The sequence below is a fragment of the Typopeltis vanoorti genome, chromosome 25 (genome assembly GCF_054136105.1).
Source record: "Typopeltis vanoorti isolate ZY-2024b chromosome 25, IOZ_Tvanoo_1.0, whole genome shotgun sequence".
NCBI classification, from domain to species: domain Eukaryota; kingdom Metazoa; phylum Arthropoda; class Arachnida; order Uropygi; family Thelyphonidae; genus Typopeltis; species Typopeltis vanoorti.
The window spans coordinates 53,526,699-53,542,995 of record NC_143573.1 but is presented as its reverse complement, the minus strand read 5'-3'; the positions used below and the strand labels follow the sequence as shown (position 1 = coordinate 53,542,995).

Here is a 16,297-nt window from a genome sequence, read left to right as displayed (position 1 = left end):
CAGATTCAATTATCTTTCTCTCACTGGCATTCCCAACTCTTGCAGCTTCCAATCTTCCTTGCTTTGCTTCCACCTCCTCTTGAATTTCTGCAATTTTCTCTCTCTTCCACTTTCTCTCGCCTTCCTCTCTGATGCCATTCTCTTACACCTACTCTTGTTCTTGCACTAGCCAGCCTCTTCATCCACCTAATATTTTCATTTACCCTTCTGAACTCAGTCTTCATTCCTTCCATCTCTGTTCTCAGCAGTTCTGTTTCTCTTTCCACACATCCTGCTTTCAATTTACATTCACACACACACACACACACACACACACACAATCATGACCATCAAACAAGCCATCCCTGTCTGTTACACTGACCAAGGTTTAATCCATGTGCATGTCTTTAATATTCTCACCAGGCTCCAACACATTACTGGAATCCACAAAATGAATTTCACCCATTTCTGAAACACTATCTCCACTTCTGCTAAATCCCGAGATCAATATACTTTTATTTCCCAGCGCCTCTCGCTGCCTACGTTTCATGCATACATACACATTCCTGTCCAGCACCTGCCACATTTTTAATAGTGGGATGTGTACATACCACATGCAAAGCAAGAAAAAAGATCATCAACTATGCTATGAATAATGTAGGCTTTAAATGATAGTGAACTGGGTGGAACTGTTAAAACTAGTAGCTGCCATGTGGAATATAATCAATACAGTTGGATATAATACTGACAATACTGAGACAATAAAATACTAACAAAATACCACACAAACATACAAAACAATTGTCAATTTGAATAGCACAAACTTAAAAACCAGTACTGGCAAAGAAATAAAGATAATAATATCTTTCTTTGCTACAAATATTTATTTATTTATTTTTAACAGCTCATGACACGAGTTACCCTCATCTTCCTGCTACCAGATGCAAGGTACTACACACAGGGATGTAACGTTATGTACTGTACTGGTGGAGCTGTGTTTCAGGAAGTGGATGAGATTCAGGATTTGGGGTGATGGAAGACAGTGGGCAAAGGTCCTAGGGCACATTGCAAGTATTGCAGATTGCATATCATATTGCTGCTATGATAAAAAAGTGAATTCATGTAAGGATAAGGAGGTGGTGGTGGTACCTCTATTAGTTATACAGAGCTATTGAGGGAAATGTGGATCACAGAGTTTGGCGATAGGAAGAAAAGAGGAGATATGATAAAGACCTTTAGGTTGAATAAGAGATTCTACTAGATTAATACAAAAGGAATTATAAAAGAGTGGATGGTAAGATGGTAATAATAAGAGGTCATCCCTGGAATTTGTATAAAGATGTGGTGAAGAAGGGAGTGAGGAGTAGATGTTTTACATGGAGAGTTGTTAGTGAGTGAAATGTATTGCTGGAGTGCATTAAAATGCAGGGAGTATAAATGATTTCAAAGTTCAATATGGTAGACTTGATACTGGTTGATTGGGTCTTCCATGATGAGTCTACTGACTCCATGGAGTCAGTAGTTACTGTAATAATAATAATAGTAATGAAAAGCACACTTAGTTTTGGATGTATGTTGCTATGTATCAAGGGAGGATCACTACCCAAATCAGTTTCAACATTTATTGAGGTCTCTTCAGTGACAGCCAGATTCAGGAAATATATTTTGTATTAATAACTTTTGTATTAATTCACCCTCCAAGGGTGAATTAATATAAAAGTCATATATTTTCCATGTACAAATAGTCCAAAAAGAAAGTATGCTTTGTATTATGAGAAAATAAGGCAGTCAATGTGAATTCAATAGCCTATATATACAAGTAGCATGAAGATGTGTAAGCTTTGTTTGCTTACACTTGGATAAAGGATTAAATAAGAATATAATTTATTGGCAACTATATTTTATAGGAAAAATGATGGTGAAAACAAAGAGAGAATACTGCAAGAATAAAAACAATGCTTAAAAAAAATAAAATAAGAAATATGGTTGTTCTACTTTAATACAGCTTCGATCACATCACATCTGAAGTACCGTGCACCTGCTTGTTTACTTGGATTTTAGGATAATGAGAAACTTGGGAAAAAGGTTAGTATAGCTAGGTAACAAGATATGTATTTTATTACATTAGCAGAATATAGAACTATAATATGTAGAGCAGGGTAAAATAGAAGGAGAAGAAGAACTGATATAAGAGAAACATATAAGTTTTTGGGAAGAGACTAGTACAAGAACATTTTTCTATTCATGAAAATTATATGAAGCGAGTTGGGGCTCACTAACTCATTTCTTTACATAATGAAGTGACTGAGCAAAATATCATTTAGGGTATGTAAGCACACACACACACAGATGAAGTACAGCAATAAAACATTGACAACTAGGCTGGAATTCCAATAATGAGTCTTTTGATTCTTCTCTAAAAATGGAAGGGTGTCTGGTGTTATTATTATTTTTATTATGTGATACCTTCAAGGATTCATCCTGGGAGGGCACACTATGGCACTACAACTCACTGTTAGCAGTAATAATGATAATAATGATAACAGATTATAAAAGAAGCAAGGATTATTTACCCTTGTGCGTAGAGTTCCATAATATGGGATACTTTGTTCCATCCAAAGCCTACAAAACGGCGATCGTATTCTGGAACATCTCTTCTTACAACAATGTATGGCTCAAAATCAGGCTCCCACTGTACATGATAAGGGGTTGTGGCAGTTCTCCATTTGGCATAATTTGTAGGAGCATGACCTCTGGTCCATACATGATACCTATATTAAACACATAATTTAATTTTAGATACATGACTTAACAGAGGCAGGTATGAATTTGAAAGTTATACTTAATATAAAATAGCAATACAAAAATAAATAAATAAAAAACTATCAGAGGATGCAGAATTTTTAAGCAAGTTATTACTATTATATAATGAAACAGATAGAGAATACTGTTCATTTTGTTCAAATTTTAACTGTAAAAAAATTACTACTAGTTTATCAGGTGCGGATTTACTATTTGATACATGAAGTTCAAACTGTGGTCCTCACTGTAAGTGAGACTTCGTAAGGTAGCTCTTTTAATGTTAACCCCTCCCCCCAATTAAAACAAAAGCATGGTGTTACTAAATTATATTTGGCAGTCCTGCATTCATTAAGCTGCCAGAGTCTGTTGTGGGTGCTATGACAGTGAGTGAGTTCAATGCAAGGTATGATAGATACTGTGAGAATGTTGAATAGTTGTGTAGATGTGATGTTTAGGGCCTCCCTCGATGAGTCTAAGGACTCCCTGGAGTCACCCTTAATAATAATAATAATTATTATTATTATTATTATTATTTTGCTTTCAAACATTAATGATATTATTATTATTATATTGGAACTTTTAAGTTACCATATAATACAAAGCAGGACAAGCTGATATAGTCTGAAACACTTCACGGATTTTCCTCTGTATTTTGGTCTGCTGATATAGACTGACGTGTGGAAAAGATCTATGAAGTATCTATGGAAATTAGTTCATAATTATAAGAATGAATTAGCCAAACATGAATAATTTTAGAACTTCTGAGAGATTACTCTCCTAGGTAGCATGTGATAGAATGAACATAAGGATCAAGATTTTTAAATTCGATAACACTACTGGAGAATGTAATTGTGAAAAATATGTGGAGGTCTCATATATTTATTTTTATTTATTTATTAAATAATCATATGACTGGAGATTCTTTCAGTCTTATAACCTCCCATTTTCTGGCAGAGCAGTAGGCCTCTGCATGCTGGCAGGCATTGTCTGCTTCTGTGCAAAGCTGATGCTTGGCATATAGTGAATTTTTGCCTGCTTGTGTTTAGGGCTGAGGCTTTGTGTGGCATTGGACCTTCCCTCTGGTTGTGTGGAGCTGAGATTTGGCACAGTGGAACCTAGAGATACTTGAGAGATTTAATGAGTCATGTGTGAGAGAGAGTGGTATATAAGTGGAACTTCTTATAGACCCAGATGAACTTATTGCCCACTATATTCAGTTTATTCACCAAAAAATTGTTGGAATAAGTGCACTGTGGTAGGATGAGGCTGATATCCTAACAGGAATAAAAAAGGAAGAGTATGATGTTTTTCATGAAAATAGAAAAGGAAAAAAGAAAGTGAAGCTCTATTGACGTTAGAAAACAAATTGTGTCCATGCTGGTAGAGATTCAAGATGGACATTCCCCCCCCCCTTTCATCTCTAATTTGTAGTGGTTTTGAGGCAGTATGGTGTGAGGTAGAGATGGATAGAATGAAATACTTAGATGTTGCTATAGATCTGGTAATGTTGAGGGCAGTGACAATGAAATATATGAGCAAATTAGTCAAGCAAAAGGAAAATGTGATCATTATTGGTGATTTTAATTATGGTAACATAGACTGGGATGACAAGATAGTATCTGGAAGTAAAGAAAATGAATTCCGCAAGTTAAGCAGTATACAACAGAGGCTATGCAAGGATTGAGAGTCTTGGATTTGATCATCTCATCAGAGCATGTCATTACAAATGAGGCATCAAATCTCAATCTAGTTGGTGAGGGTGACCATGAAGTGATTAACCAAGTAATTGCCAGCTATATAAAGACTTCTGTGAGTAAAGGATATACCGTATTTAGTAGAATATAACTCGCACTTTTTCCCCAAAATTTTGAAATACAGCTAGGAGATCAATTTAATTTTAGGATGCTGGTCATGGTGGATCTTGAGGGTTCTAACAAATGGGCACAAGGTTTGTCAAATGAAAAGGAGGAATGGAGTGTACTATCATCTCTGAAGCTATACATAGGATTCAAAGTCTGTAAATGCAGGTTATTTATATGACGGAAGAAGAGCACGAGTGAAAGTATATAACTCTGAGGTACTCCTACATTGGTAGGAAAATCTGAGGAGTGGAAACCATCTATCATGACTCATAGTGAGCAACAAGTGAGAAAGTTTAGCAATCTAGTTGCAGAGGATGAAACACAAACCACAGAATGACAGTTTGCTAAGTAGACCTCTGTGTCAAACCTGATCCAATGCTTTTGATATGTCAAGAGTGATTGTGAGCTCTTCAACAATTTTCCATGGTATGAGTCCAGAGGTGGGTGGTGAAGGCAGAAAATCAGCTGTGGATTGAGGGTAGAGGAATCCATATTGCTTGCTAGTCATTGATTAGTTAATGGGTCTCCAGGTAGTGTAGAAGGTGGCTCTTGATGACAATAGGTGGAATATGATCAGGAGCAGATGCTTTGTTATGTTCAGGTTATTAAGGATTCTTCAGTTGTTTTTTTTTGCAGAGAACTGTTGGGGACATGGAGTGAGCAGTATACGCTTGATATGTTTTATTTACCATTCATACCATTTTTAGGGTGACAATTCAATAAAGTATAAATTACAAATTTTACATAAAAATTTTAAAATGTCTTAAAATTTAAAAACTAATTTTTGGATATTCAAACATACTAACAAAGTGCATTTATTACTTTCAAAGTTTAACAACTTTGAAAGCAATCTCCATAATCTCATTTTTTTCATAACTTTCAAATTTGATCGTCACTGCTGTTATTTCCAGTTTTCTAACTTATGTAATAACTTTCTGTGTGGTATTCTGTCAAATGCCTTTGTAAAGTCCAGCAGCATCATGGTGTAGCCATTTCTTTTATCCAGTTCTGCTCACTCTATTGAAAAAATGTGAGTCAACTACTAAGGCAAGACCTACCTTTTACAAAACCATGCTGCTCACCATAGAGTGTTGTATTCCTGTCCACCCACTGTTGGATTTTACCTTCAACCAACTTTTCCAGTAATTTAATCACCACTCCTGAGATACTAATTGGTCTGTAATTTGCTTCTTCTGTCTAAGAGCCATCTTTATGTAATGGATGAAACTATCTTACCCACTTTCCACTCCCTTGGAACCTTGCAAAAGTTGAGACTTAAAGAACTTGTCCAGGTTGGACTTGCCATCCAGTCCCAGTGCTGTATTCACATTAATAATTTTCAGTATGCTGAGCAACTCCAATTCATCTACCTCAATTCTAATATCAGTGCCTATGAAATCAGAAACTGCAAAATCTCCACTTGGATAATACACCCTATCAGAATGATCACTTAGTAACCCAACTATTTCTTCTGCTTCTGTCACCTTTCTACCATTGCTAGTAACTGAAGTTATCCTTCCTTAATCATTCTGTGTGAGTGAAAAAACTCTTTTGGATTTACTTTGGCCTGTTTAGTTAATTTTAGTTAATTTTCTTTCGTAATTGGATTTAACCATGCATTACAATACTAGTCACCCTTATCCTTCTTTCTTGCATTATGCAATATAAAGAAAAAGATGATGAGTATGTTCATCACCTTTTTCTTTATATTCTCTCCATAGTGTTTTATTTATTATTATTTTCTTTTGTTTGCTACTCTTGCTCTATATTATTACTTATCCATTTAACATCCCCCTCCCCACACACATTTGGTTTATCCTACCAACACTGGCTGTCCACACTAATCTATTATGTAACTCCTCATCCATTGCAATTTAATTACCAACTTGTCATGTTGGCAGTCTGTTAAAAGCTTTTGTAAAATCTAAATATACCACTGCATATGTACTTCTTTATCCGATGCATTTGTTATCTTCTTATAATACAGAACTATACTGTTAAAACACAACAACCTAACTTTAACATAATCATTTCTGCATTTTGAATCATAGTCCCCACCAGCCTTTCCTGGCTTGGTGAGGCCTGTGATTCAGAATGCTGAACATTAACCACAACTCTTGACATGCAAATTGGCCTATAATTCATAGACTTGGGCTTGTCATCTACTCTATAAAAGGGGACAGTTTTATCCTCTTTCCACCCATGAGACTCACCCTATTACAAGACTTGTTAAACATCAGCCTTGTAGCAGAGGCTGCTGTTTAACATATAGTGTTAAACAGTACTGACATAGTAAGTAGGATTCACTGTGTCATTGAGTCCTACTTATTAACAGAAGCTTATTTAATTGTTCATATACATCCTACTCACTCACCATCTATATGTCCTCCACCATATACTCTGCACAAAATATCCTTATGATGTCACATTTATGAAAATGAAATATCCTGATGAATTGCTCATTGAATACCTCAACTATATCACTCACTCTCTCTCTCTCTCTCTCTCTCTCTCTCTCTCTCTCTCTCTCTCACACACACACACACACACACACACACACACACACACACACACACACACACACACACACACACACACACACACACACACACACACTTTGAATCAAATGTAATCATTCTTTCTTCTAATTGCCACACTTTGAATAAACATTCTAGGGTTCTTCTTCTCACCTGATTGCCTAATTTCTGCCCATACTGCACTTCTGCAGTCCACACCAACTGAGTTAATATTACTTCTTCATGTGAAAGTTAGTCAAAGTAGACTGCTAGCTAAACTGGTTTGGATATTATGTTAATCGTGATATGTCATAAGCAATGAGTCAAGGAGAATAGGTGTGGAATATTATTTGTTACAGCTTCAAAACAATAACAATACTGCTTTTTTTTTTTTTTTAAATGTTAGTCTTTGTTTATATGACTCTTGCCCACAAAAGGTAAATGTTTACATTAATACTGTGTAGATTTTTTCAGTATTTATTAAATTCTTTACTTTTTTATATTTTTTATATGGTTCTGGAAACCCTGATGTAGAGACCAAACATAAAACTTGTACAAGCCACTTTACACCTCCAATAAATGGGGAGGTGGCTTCACTGGGCAGTGAAATTCATCTACCACCTAAAGACAATTACAAACATCCATGGACATAGTAGGATTTGAACCCATGAGCTGTTGGTTAGAGCGTGGTCAGTGTATCCATGTTCTAAACATTAAACATTAGCCTTTGATGTATCATTTAAAGGAGCTAAATATCATAACAGTAATCTGTTATCATTTATTTGTTTAAATCTTCATTAATGTCTGCAGTATAATTACTAACTACTTTTATAAAAATCCAGTTATTAAATATAAAAATTATTTGAAGCCTCTGTGGCTCAGTCAATATTGATGATGCTCTTTGGTTGTAAAGAGTTGGGTTCGAATCTGTTCTGTGACACGAAGAACCTTTATCAGTGCACTTCAAGTGAATGTGAGTTAACTAGTGTCAGATGGAGGAGACAGGGTTTTTCCTCCAAGAAACTTGGGTTTTTCATCCCAAAAGAGACAAACTGACTAGATGAGCACATGCAATTTACAGGCATATTAAATAATGCAGGCACGATTAGCCTCCCTCTCATAAGCAATGCTCATGTTTCTGAAATGCTGGGTTTCTTGGCCCAGCATTTCAGAAACATGATAGGCCATTGAGCCTAATCTGAGGGATAGCTGGAATGGAAGGGAAAAATTATTTCTTTCTCTATCATTCTCCCCATTTACTTGTCTCTTGAACTATAGTAAAAGTCTGATGTTACAAGTGTATGGCTCTTCTAATGAGAAATCAATTTTTACAGGTGTTTTTCAACACACTGTCATTGTAACACTGCTAAATACAAGAGATTTCTCATTTTTACCAAGCACATTCTTTTTGCTATAATGAGTAATTTTCCCAAAAATGTGTAAATACAATGTGTAACAATGTGAGTTTTAATTATACTCTCTAATCATGTAAAATTTATTCTGGAAACATTGGTTATCACTGGCATCACAATTGCTGGTGGTCACTGTTATAACCACTGACATCTTATATTTCATTTGATTTCTGATATGACTGAACAATACAAGAGAAATTAGTCTACATGTTTATGCATATGAATGGTAACTAACCATGCAGGGGTGGAGGAAAAATGGGTGGTTTGCCTTTGAATTGAGTGTGATATCATAATATAGATAAATTCTCCTTCCTCTCAGAAAACACCTGTAAATCACAATTTGCAACCAAATGAATCAATAAATTCAATTTTCATGTATTCATCTTGCAACATGTTCAAATAATGAATTCTCACAATTAATAAACTCATATAAATGCCTTTTCTTTTGAGAATAACACGTACATTTTCAGAAAGATAAGTGTGCATTTTCAACAATACAGAATAGGGTAAATTAATAATTTAATACAGTAATTATCAGTTTTGCAGTTCATCTCTTGTGGTAATTTTGATGGTCCCAGATGTTTAATTGACTCCAACATGTAACTGTTATAATTACATATTTCCCAACCATTCTGAACTCTTATTATTACAGACTTCAACTCTATTTTAAAAATATAAAGGCAGCTCAAATAAGTAATATATTGAATTACCTAAAAGTAAATAATGTGCCCATGTCCAGCATGGACAGCAATTCAGCTTTAGATTTTGGAAAAGTCAAACGATATCGCTGTGTTTCAAATGCTGGCACTATCAAAGCCTACAACAAGAAATAAGTTTATAAATATTTGAAATAAATAATACTATTAATAAAACATAAATATTTATTAAAAAGCAAGACGTAGATGTATGTTGGTTGTGGTAGCTGAAATTATTGCATAGCACCTGACTTGAGTAACATTGCTAATTTAAATTGTCACAGTGTCTTTTTAGAGCTAAAACATTCTGAGAGGTCTATAGCAAAGATGGTGAAACTATATATTATGCTGTCAGTATAGCCTGTTTAATATGATTTACTTTGTCTTGCTGTTTGGAATGTATGCCTTCCCATCCAATTAAGAACTCTATGTCTCAACCTCTCTCTCTCTCTGTCTCTCTCTCTCTCTCTCTCTATATATATATATATATGTAGAAAGTATTTTACCTTGGGTATAATAAATGTTAAAGATACCAAGCTTTTTTAAACCTGGTTTTACTCCATTTCCCAAGTAAGCAAACAGACAAACAAGTCAAGTTTGCACCTGCAAGTGTTGGAAGTCTAGCTGACTCTGCACATAGTGCAAGACCAAGGCAACTCATGGTAAAAGTAGAATAAGCTTGGCCGAGTGGTTAGCGTATCCGCTCTCCAGCCAAAACGCTGTGGGTTCAAATCCTGCCATGGGCATGGGTGTTTGTGATTGTCTGTGAAAATACTAGTGGTGGTGGCAGGCAGTAGATGGAGTTGGTGGAGACAGAGTTGTAGAGTAGGTGCCTTCCCTCAATGAGTCTTTGGATTCCCTGGAGGTGTCATACAATAATAATAATACAATAATAATATAATTAATATTTACCCATAATGCAAAGCACATCTCCTGATTAAAGTTAAAGATACTCCTGGAGGAGATGTATGATGCTTTGTTTGGTATCTTTAACATATATATATGTGTGTGTGTGTGTGTGTGTGTGTGTGTGTGTGTGTGTGTGTGTGTGTGTGTGTGTGTGTGTGTGTGTGTGTGTATTGTGCAAGGAAGTAACCAGCAGATTTTTCTGTTTTAAGATTTTTAATGAATCAGTCCACACATCTAGAACAGCAATGAGTTTTGGGTACACATAGTATGATGTGTACTGTGATTGATGACAAGAATTTCCAGATAAGTTTTGTAACTCCATGATGATAATGATTATTATTCAGGCATCTCCATGGAGTCTGAAACTAATCTCAGGAGGAGCACACCAATCACTATTCACATTATTTAAATTAAGGGGATATTAAATCCCACATTATTTCAAAGCCGAATAAGAAACTCAAAGATAGGAATCATAGAGTTTCATGCCAAATATAGCAAACTGTTTCGGCAAATTGTAGCGTAAGTTAAAGCACATAGTTCAACACTAGGGCAACACATTGTAAAGGTGGGGAAAGTTCTGATCACAGATCTTAGTATTTCCCATAATGTAAAACACATCTCCTAGGAGATGTATGATGTTATACATTATGGTGGAAGGTTACTACCCAGAACAGTTTCCTAGGTCCTAGGAGATGTGTTTTACATTATGGGAAATATTATTATTATTATTATTATTATTATTAAACAAGACCTCATGGAGTCAAAGACTCATCCAGGAGGTCCTTTTAACTCACACACATCTCATCATACCGGGTCTTAAACACATTCAAACTCCTTGCAGACACCACACTCTCAGGCAAGGCATTCCAATCATTCACAACTCTGCACGAAAAAAACCTGCCTCTCACTCCCCTACTCACACCCTCTTTATACAGTTTCCAGGTATGACCTCTGGTTCTCCCCTGATCTCCCACTATTCTCTGTAGAACTTCTCCACCATTGATCCTATAACAACCCCTTACCAACTTGTAGGTCTCTATCATATCTCCCCTCTTCCTTCTCTCCACTAGACTCTGCAAATTACACCTTTTCAATCTTTCCTCATACTTGATATTCCAGAGGTCAGAAACTACCTTAGTCAGTCGCCTTTGGACCCTTTCCAACATCTCTTCATCCTTCTGAAAACCAGGTGACCAAATCTGGGCACAATAGTCCATGTGTGGCCTAATCAAAGCCTTATACAATGGAACAAGAATCTCCCTACTTCTACACGTCAGTGTCTTCTGCATCATTCCCAGAAGTCTTTGTGTTGTCTTCACAATTTTGGCGATGTGTCCCCTAAATTTTAGATCCTTATCCACTATCACTCCCAGATCTCTTATTTCCTCTACTTCCAACAATATATTCTCACCAAGCATAAATTCTGCATCCCATCTTTGTTTTCCAAATTTTAAAACCTTACATTTTGCAACATTAAACTCACATCCCATTTGTTTGCCCAATCACTCAATTTATTCAAGTCTTCTTGCAAGGCCACAACATCTTCACTACTCTTTATGGTTTGTCCCAACTTTGCATCATTTCAAACAACTGAATATCTCCATCCAAATCTTTGCCAATATCATTAATATACAAGTTAAATAGTAATGTCCCTAAAACAGATCCTTGAGGCACTCCACTAGTGACTTTCCTTTTCCTGGATATTGCACCCCCATACACAACTTGTTGATACCTATCAGATAGCCAGTCTCCAATCCAATGCACTAATCTAATATCCAACCCCATCTGCTCTAGTTTGACTGTCAACTTATCATGAGGTACTCTATCAAAAGCTTTTGCAAAATCCAAGTATATTACTGTGTATCCTTCTCCTCTGTCCAAGGAAGCAGTCACTTTATTGTAATAAGTAAGTAGATTACTAAAACACGACCTCCCTTTAGCTAATCCATGCTGTCCATCAAAGATTATACCATTGTTGTCAACCCAACTCTGGATCCTAGTTCTCACAAGCTTCTCCAACAACTTAACCACAACACCTGACACACAGATAGGCCTATAGTTTGATGCTTGAGTTCGATCACCTCCTTTATGAAGTGGCACAATCTTGCCCTCCTTCCACTCTTTAGGGACTTGACCAAGTGCAAGACTCGTATTAAAAAAATATGTCAAGGCAGGTGTCAACTCTCTGGCACATTCCTTCAGAATACGCGGTGATATATTATCAAGTCCCACAGCCTTATTTACATCTAGTTTACTCAACTCCCCAAACACCTCTTGCTCACTTACAGTCAGTCTCTCCTCCCCATCATCAACTGCTCTTAATCTCTCCATGAAGTCACATTCACAAGATTGAAAGATCTTTATGAACTGCTCATTAAGTATCTCCACCACACATTCTGCAACAGCTATCTTTATACCATTTCCTCCAATCAATGTCATCCTTCCATAATCATTCTTTCTTTTGCTGGCTACATATCGAAAGAACTCCCTAGGATTCTTTTTAGCTTCATTAGCTAACTGCTGTTCATACCTCTCTTTAGCTACTCTCACCAACCAAGTCACTCTCCTTGCCTGGTCTTTGTAGAACTCATGAAATTGGTTACTTCCACTTCTCTTATGCTGCCTCCACAATGCCCTCTTTCTCTGTATTGCATGCTTAATCTCTTTATTCATCCATCTCACACCTAACTTATTTAACCTTCTCACCCGTGGTATACATTTAGACATTGCATCCACTAAATATTTTTTGAAAATTCCCCAAGCTGCATTGATCTCTTTTCCAGCTAACTCCTCATTCCATGCTACACCTGCAAGCTGTCTCCTGAGCTCTTCATAATCACCCCCCTTATAGTTCCACATATACCCTTTTTTCACAGGGGTCCTTGCACTGCTGGCAACCACCCAAGTAATCACCTCATGGTCACTTTCACCAATTGGTGGATGATTTGATACCTCATTGATAATTACATCCTCCGATGAGATGACCAAATCCAAGACCCTTAATCCTCTTGTGCCCTCTGTTACATACTGTCTGAGGTAGTTATCCCTCAAAAACTCAAGAAACTCATTTTCTTTACTTCCAGTTGCTATCTCTTCATTCCAGTCTATATTGCCAGAATTAAAATCACCCATAATGATCACCCTTTTTTTATTTGCTTGGCTTATTTGACTATATACATTTCACTATCACCACCATCCACATTACCAGGTCTATAACAACATCCCACCAAGTATTTGATTCTATTCACCTCTATCTCACACCATACTGCCTCAAAACCACTGCCCCCATTTCCCTCTTGCATCTCTACCTTGTATGGACATAACTCTTTCTCTATCATCAATAGCACTCCCCCTCCCTTTTTACCCCTTCTATCCTCACGAAACACATCATACCTTTCCATCTCTATTCCTGTCAGGATGTCATCCTCATCTAACCATGTCTCACTTATTCCGACAATCTCTGGGTGCACAGACGCAATTAGTGCAACCATTTCATCCTCCTTGTTTCTTATACTTCTAGCATTGGTATACAAACACAACAACTCATTTCTGGATCTACAGCTAGTTCCACTGATACCACTCACTCGATGTGATCTCTCCATGCTGGACTGGGGTCATTTCCCTTTCTGCTTCTTCATTTTAGAACCCTTTGCAATTCCATCTGTTTCCTTTTGATCCCTGATCATCCCATTACTTTCCTGCCTACACATTCTCTCACCTCCTCTTGGAGCATCCACCTTTCTCACGCTGTGTATCCCTGTCCACCCTGAGCCTCGCCGTTTCCCTGCTCCTCTTGCACACCCATTCTCTCATTTTCTATACTCATACCACTCACTTCCACATTCATTTCCACTCCTTCAATCTCTCCTATCTTACTCTCCTGCTCTTCCACATCACTCCCCTCTTGATCTGATTCATTCTCTCTATTCACTTCTACTAAGATCTGTGATCAGAACTTTCCCCACCTTTGCAACGTATTGCCCTAGTGTTGAACTATGTGTTTTAGCTTATGCTACAATTTGCCAAAACAGTTTGCTATATTTGGCATGAAACTCTATGATTCCTATCTTTGAGTTTCTTATTTGGCTTTGAAATAATGTGGGATTTAATATCCCTCTTAATTTAAATAATGTTACATCGCCAAATGAAGCCTATTGGCTCTTTATTTTAAGTAATTTATGGGTGCACCTTTTTGACAACTCATATAGCAAGTATAAAAGTTCTTTTTGCTATAACCTCAGTATTACTTGGTCTACCTATTCACTGATGAGACCTCAATAAAGGTTGAAACCGGTCTGAGTTAATGTTACATCACCTAAGTGAAGCCTATTGACTCTTTATTTTAAGTAAAAAACATTATTCACATAATATCTGTTCATACCACTCTCTGAACTCATTCACTCTTGACAAACTCTGGCAACCCATTCCACTTTCCATTTTCATAAGTAAACCTATGTTCTCTTCCTTCTTGTTATGTCCTGAAAATTTCATCATCAGTCCTTTAAAAGCTCTTTTAGTAACTTCAATGCCCTTTTTTGCCTATTAACTAAAGTTAGTAGCCCACAAACCTTCACTTGTCATAGGAAATTTCATAAACCTGTCGTCATCTTGGTCACTTGCCTCTGGATCCTCTCTAACATTTCCTCATACCAAAGGAATAATATATATGAATAAGTATGAATAATATCATGTAAACTAGATTCTATTTGCACTCTGGAACTTCATCACAGCACTTCCATGACATGCCTTGCCTGAGAGTGTGATGTCTGCAAAGTTTGAATGTGTACAAGGCACAGTATGATGAGTTGTGTGTGTGTGATAAAAGGACCTCCCAGATGAGTCTTCGACTCGATGGGGTCATGGAGTAATAATAATAATAAGCAATGAAGTACAATCTACTGTAACTAGAAACATATCATAGTTATTATGAGAACATTCTGAAGCATGTCTCAGAATTCAATATGTTAACTTCCCATTGAAAAGAGATAGTGAAATAAAAGCATAAGATAGTTTGGTGTTCCTGTTTTATTTTCACCCACTGTTTTTTAACATAATCTTCCTTTTTCTCCACCATGTAAGTTTTTCAGTACCATCATAGTAAAACTCTTCAGGTTGTTTTCAGAATTATTTTCTCTCCTCTACTTTGACCATTTTGGAATATCTGGACTGGGAAGATGTTCCACAACTACAAATCTAATCTGTTAGCCATTAAAGTGAACAAAGTTGTGGACTATCCTCTCTACTGCTAGCACAGACTGAGCTGTATTGGACTATTAGTAGTTTCCTAAATAGTCTAAGAAAATAAAGCAGAGACTTCAAACTATCTTTATTTTTTTATTTCACTAACATATTTCTTTTGGATAGAAGCTGTGACAATGGAGACATTAATTCAGACTGACCCTCACATATGTTTTCTACAAAACCAAGTAAACTACATGGAGGATCAGTTTGATTCTAGCCACAAGATCTTATCATCTTGTGGCTAGAACTCTCTAGTTATAGTGTTTGGGATTTATGGCCAAAACTACTAAGGCTACTAAGGGACAGTGTAATCAGAGCTGCACCAACCTGAGGGGGCAAGGGGTGCACCGCACCCGGGCGGCAACATTGATAGGGCGGCATTTTATCTAGCTAATATCTAATTTGGATTATACAATGCAGTATTAGGGGTGACCGATAAAAGTTTGCACCCAGAAAGCAAATACTCTTGGCGTGCCCCTGAGTAATATGCCTCTAAACTGCATGCTTTTCTTGTGAGTATGTCTGGTTTATAGAATGAAAAAACCCAAGTTTCTGGGAAGGAAAACCTGTCGCTGCAATATGTCTAATTTTGTCTAATTGTCTAATGATACAGTAACTCAACATTAGCCCAAGCCAATGTTTAGTATTTAGGAAGTAAAATGGTATACACCAAAACCTATGGAATAAGTTATTATAAATTTTAATTCTTCCTTTAATGTGCAAAAATTTAATGTTTTTTTTTTTTTATATAGAATAGTGTTTTGCATAAAGAAACCTTTAATATTTAGAATAAAGAAATTATTATTATCATTGTAATTTCATTAATAACTACCTCCTCAAGGAGTATCAGGGCAGTATGAAAACTACTACAGTGTACCACA

The 16,297-nt window shown here is 36.4% G+C and overlaps 1 protein-coding gene across 10 annotated transcripts in view; it reads right to left on the bottom strand.

Moving 5' to 3' along the window:
- Positions 1–16,297, bottom strand: part of LOC150092750 (xylosyl- and glucuronyltransferase LARGE1-like) — a 676,688-nt gene that overhangs the window by 48,236 nt on the left and 612,155 nt on the right. For all 10 annotated transcript variants that reach the window (XM_090414755.1, XM_090414753.1, XM_090414752.1 and 7 more), the window contains 2 exons: positions 9,282–9,388; positions 2,553–2,750 (listed from right to left, as the gene is read on the bottom strand). In XM_090414755.1, the coding sequence (XP_090270881.1) occupies positions 2,553–2,750; positions 9,282–9,388 (305 nt within the window). The remainder of the gene's footprint in view (positions 1–2,552; positions 2,751–9,281; positions 9,389–16,297) is intronic.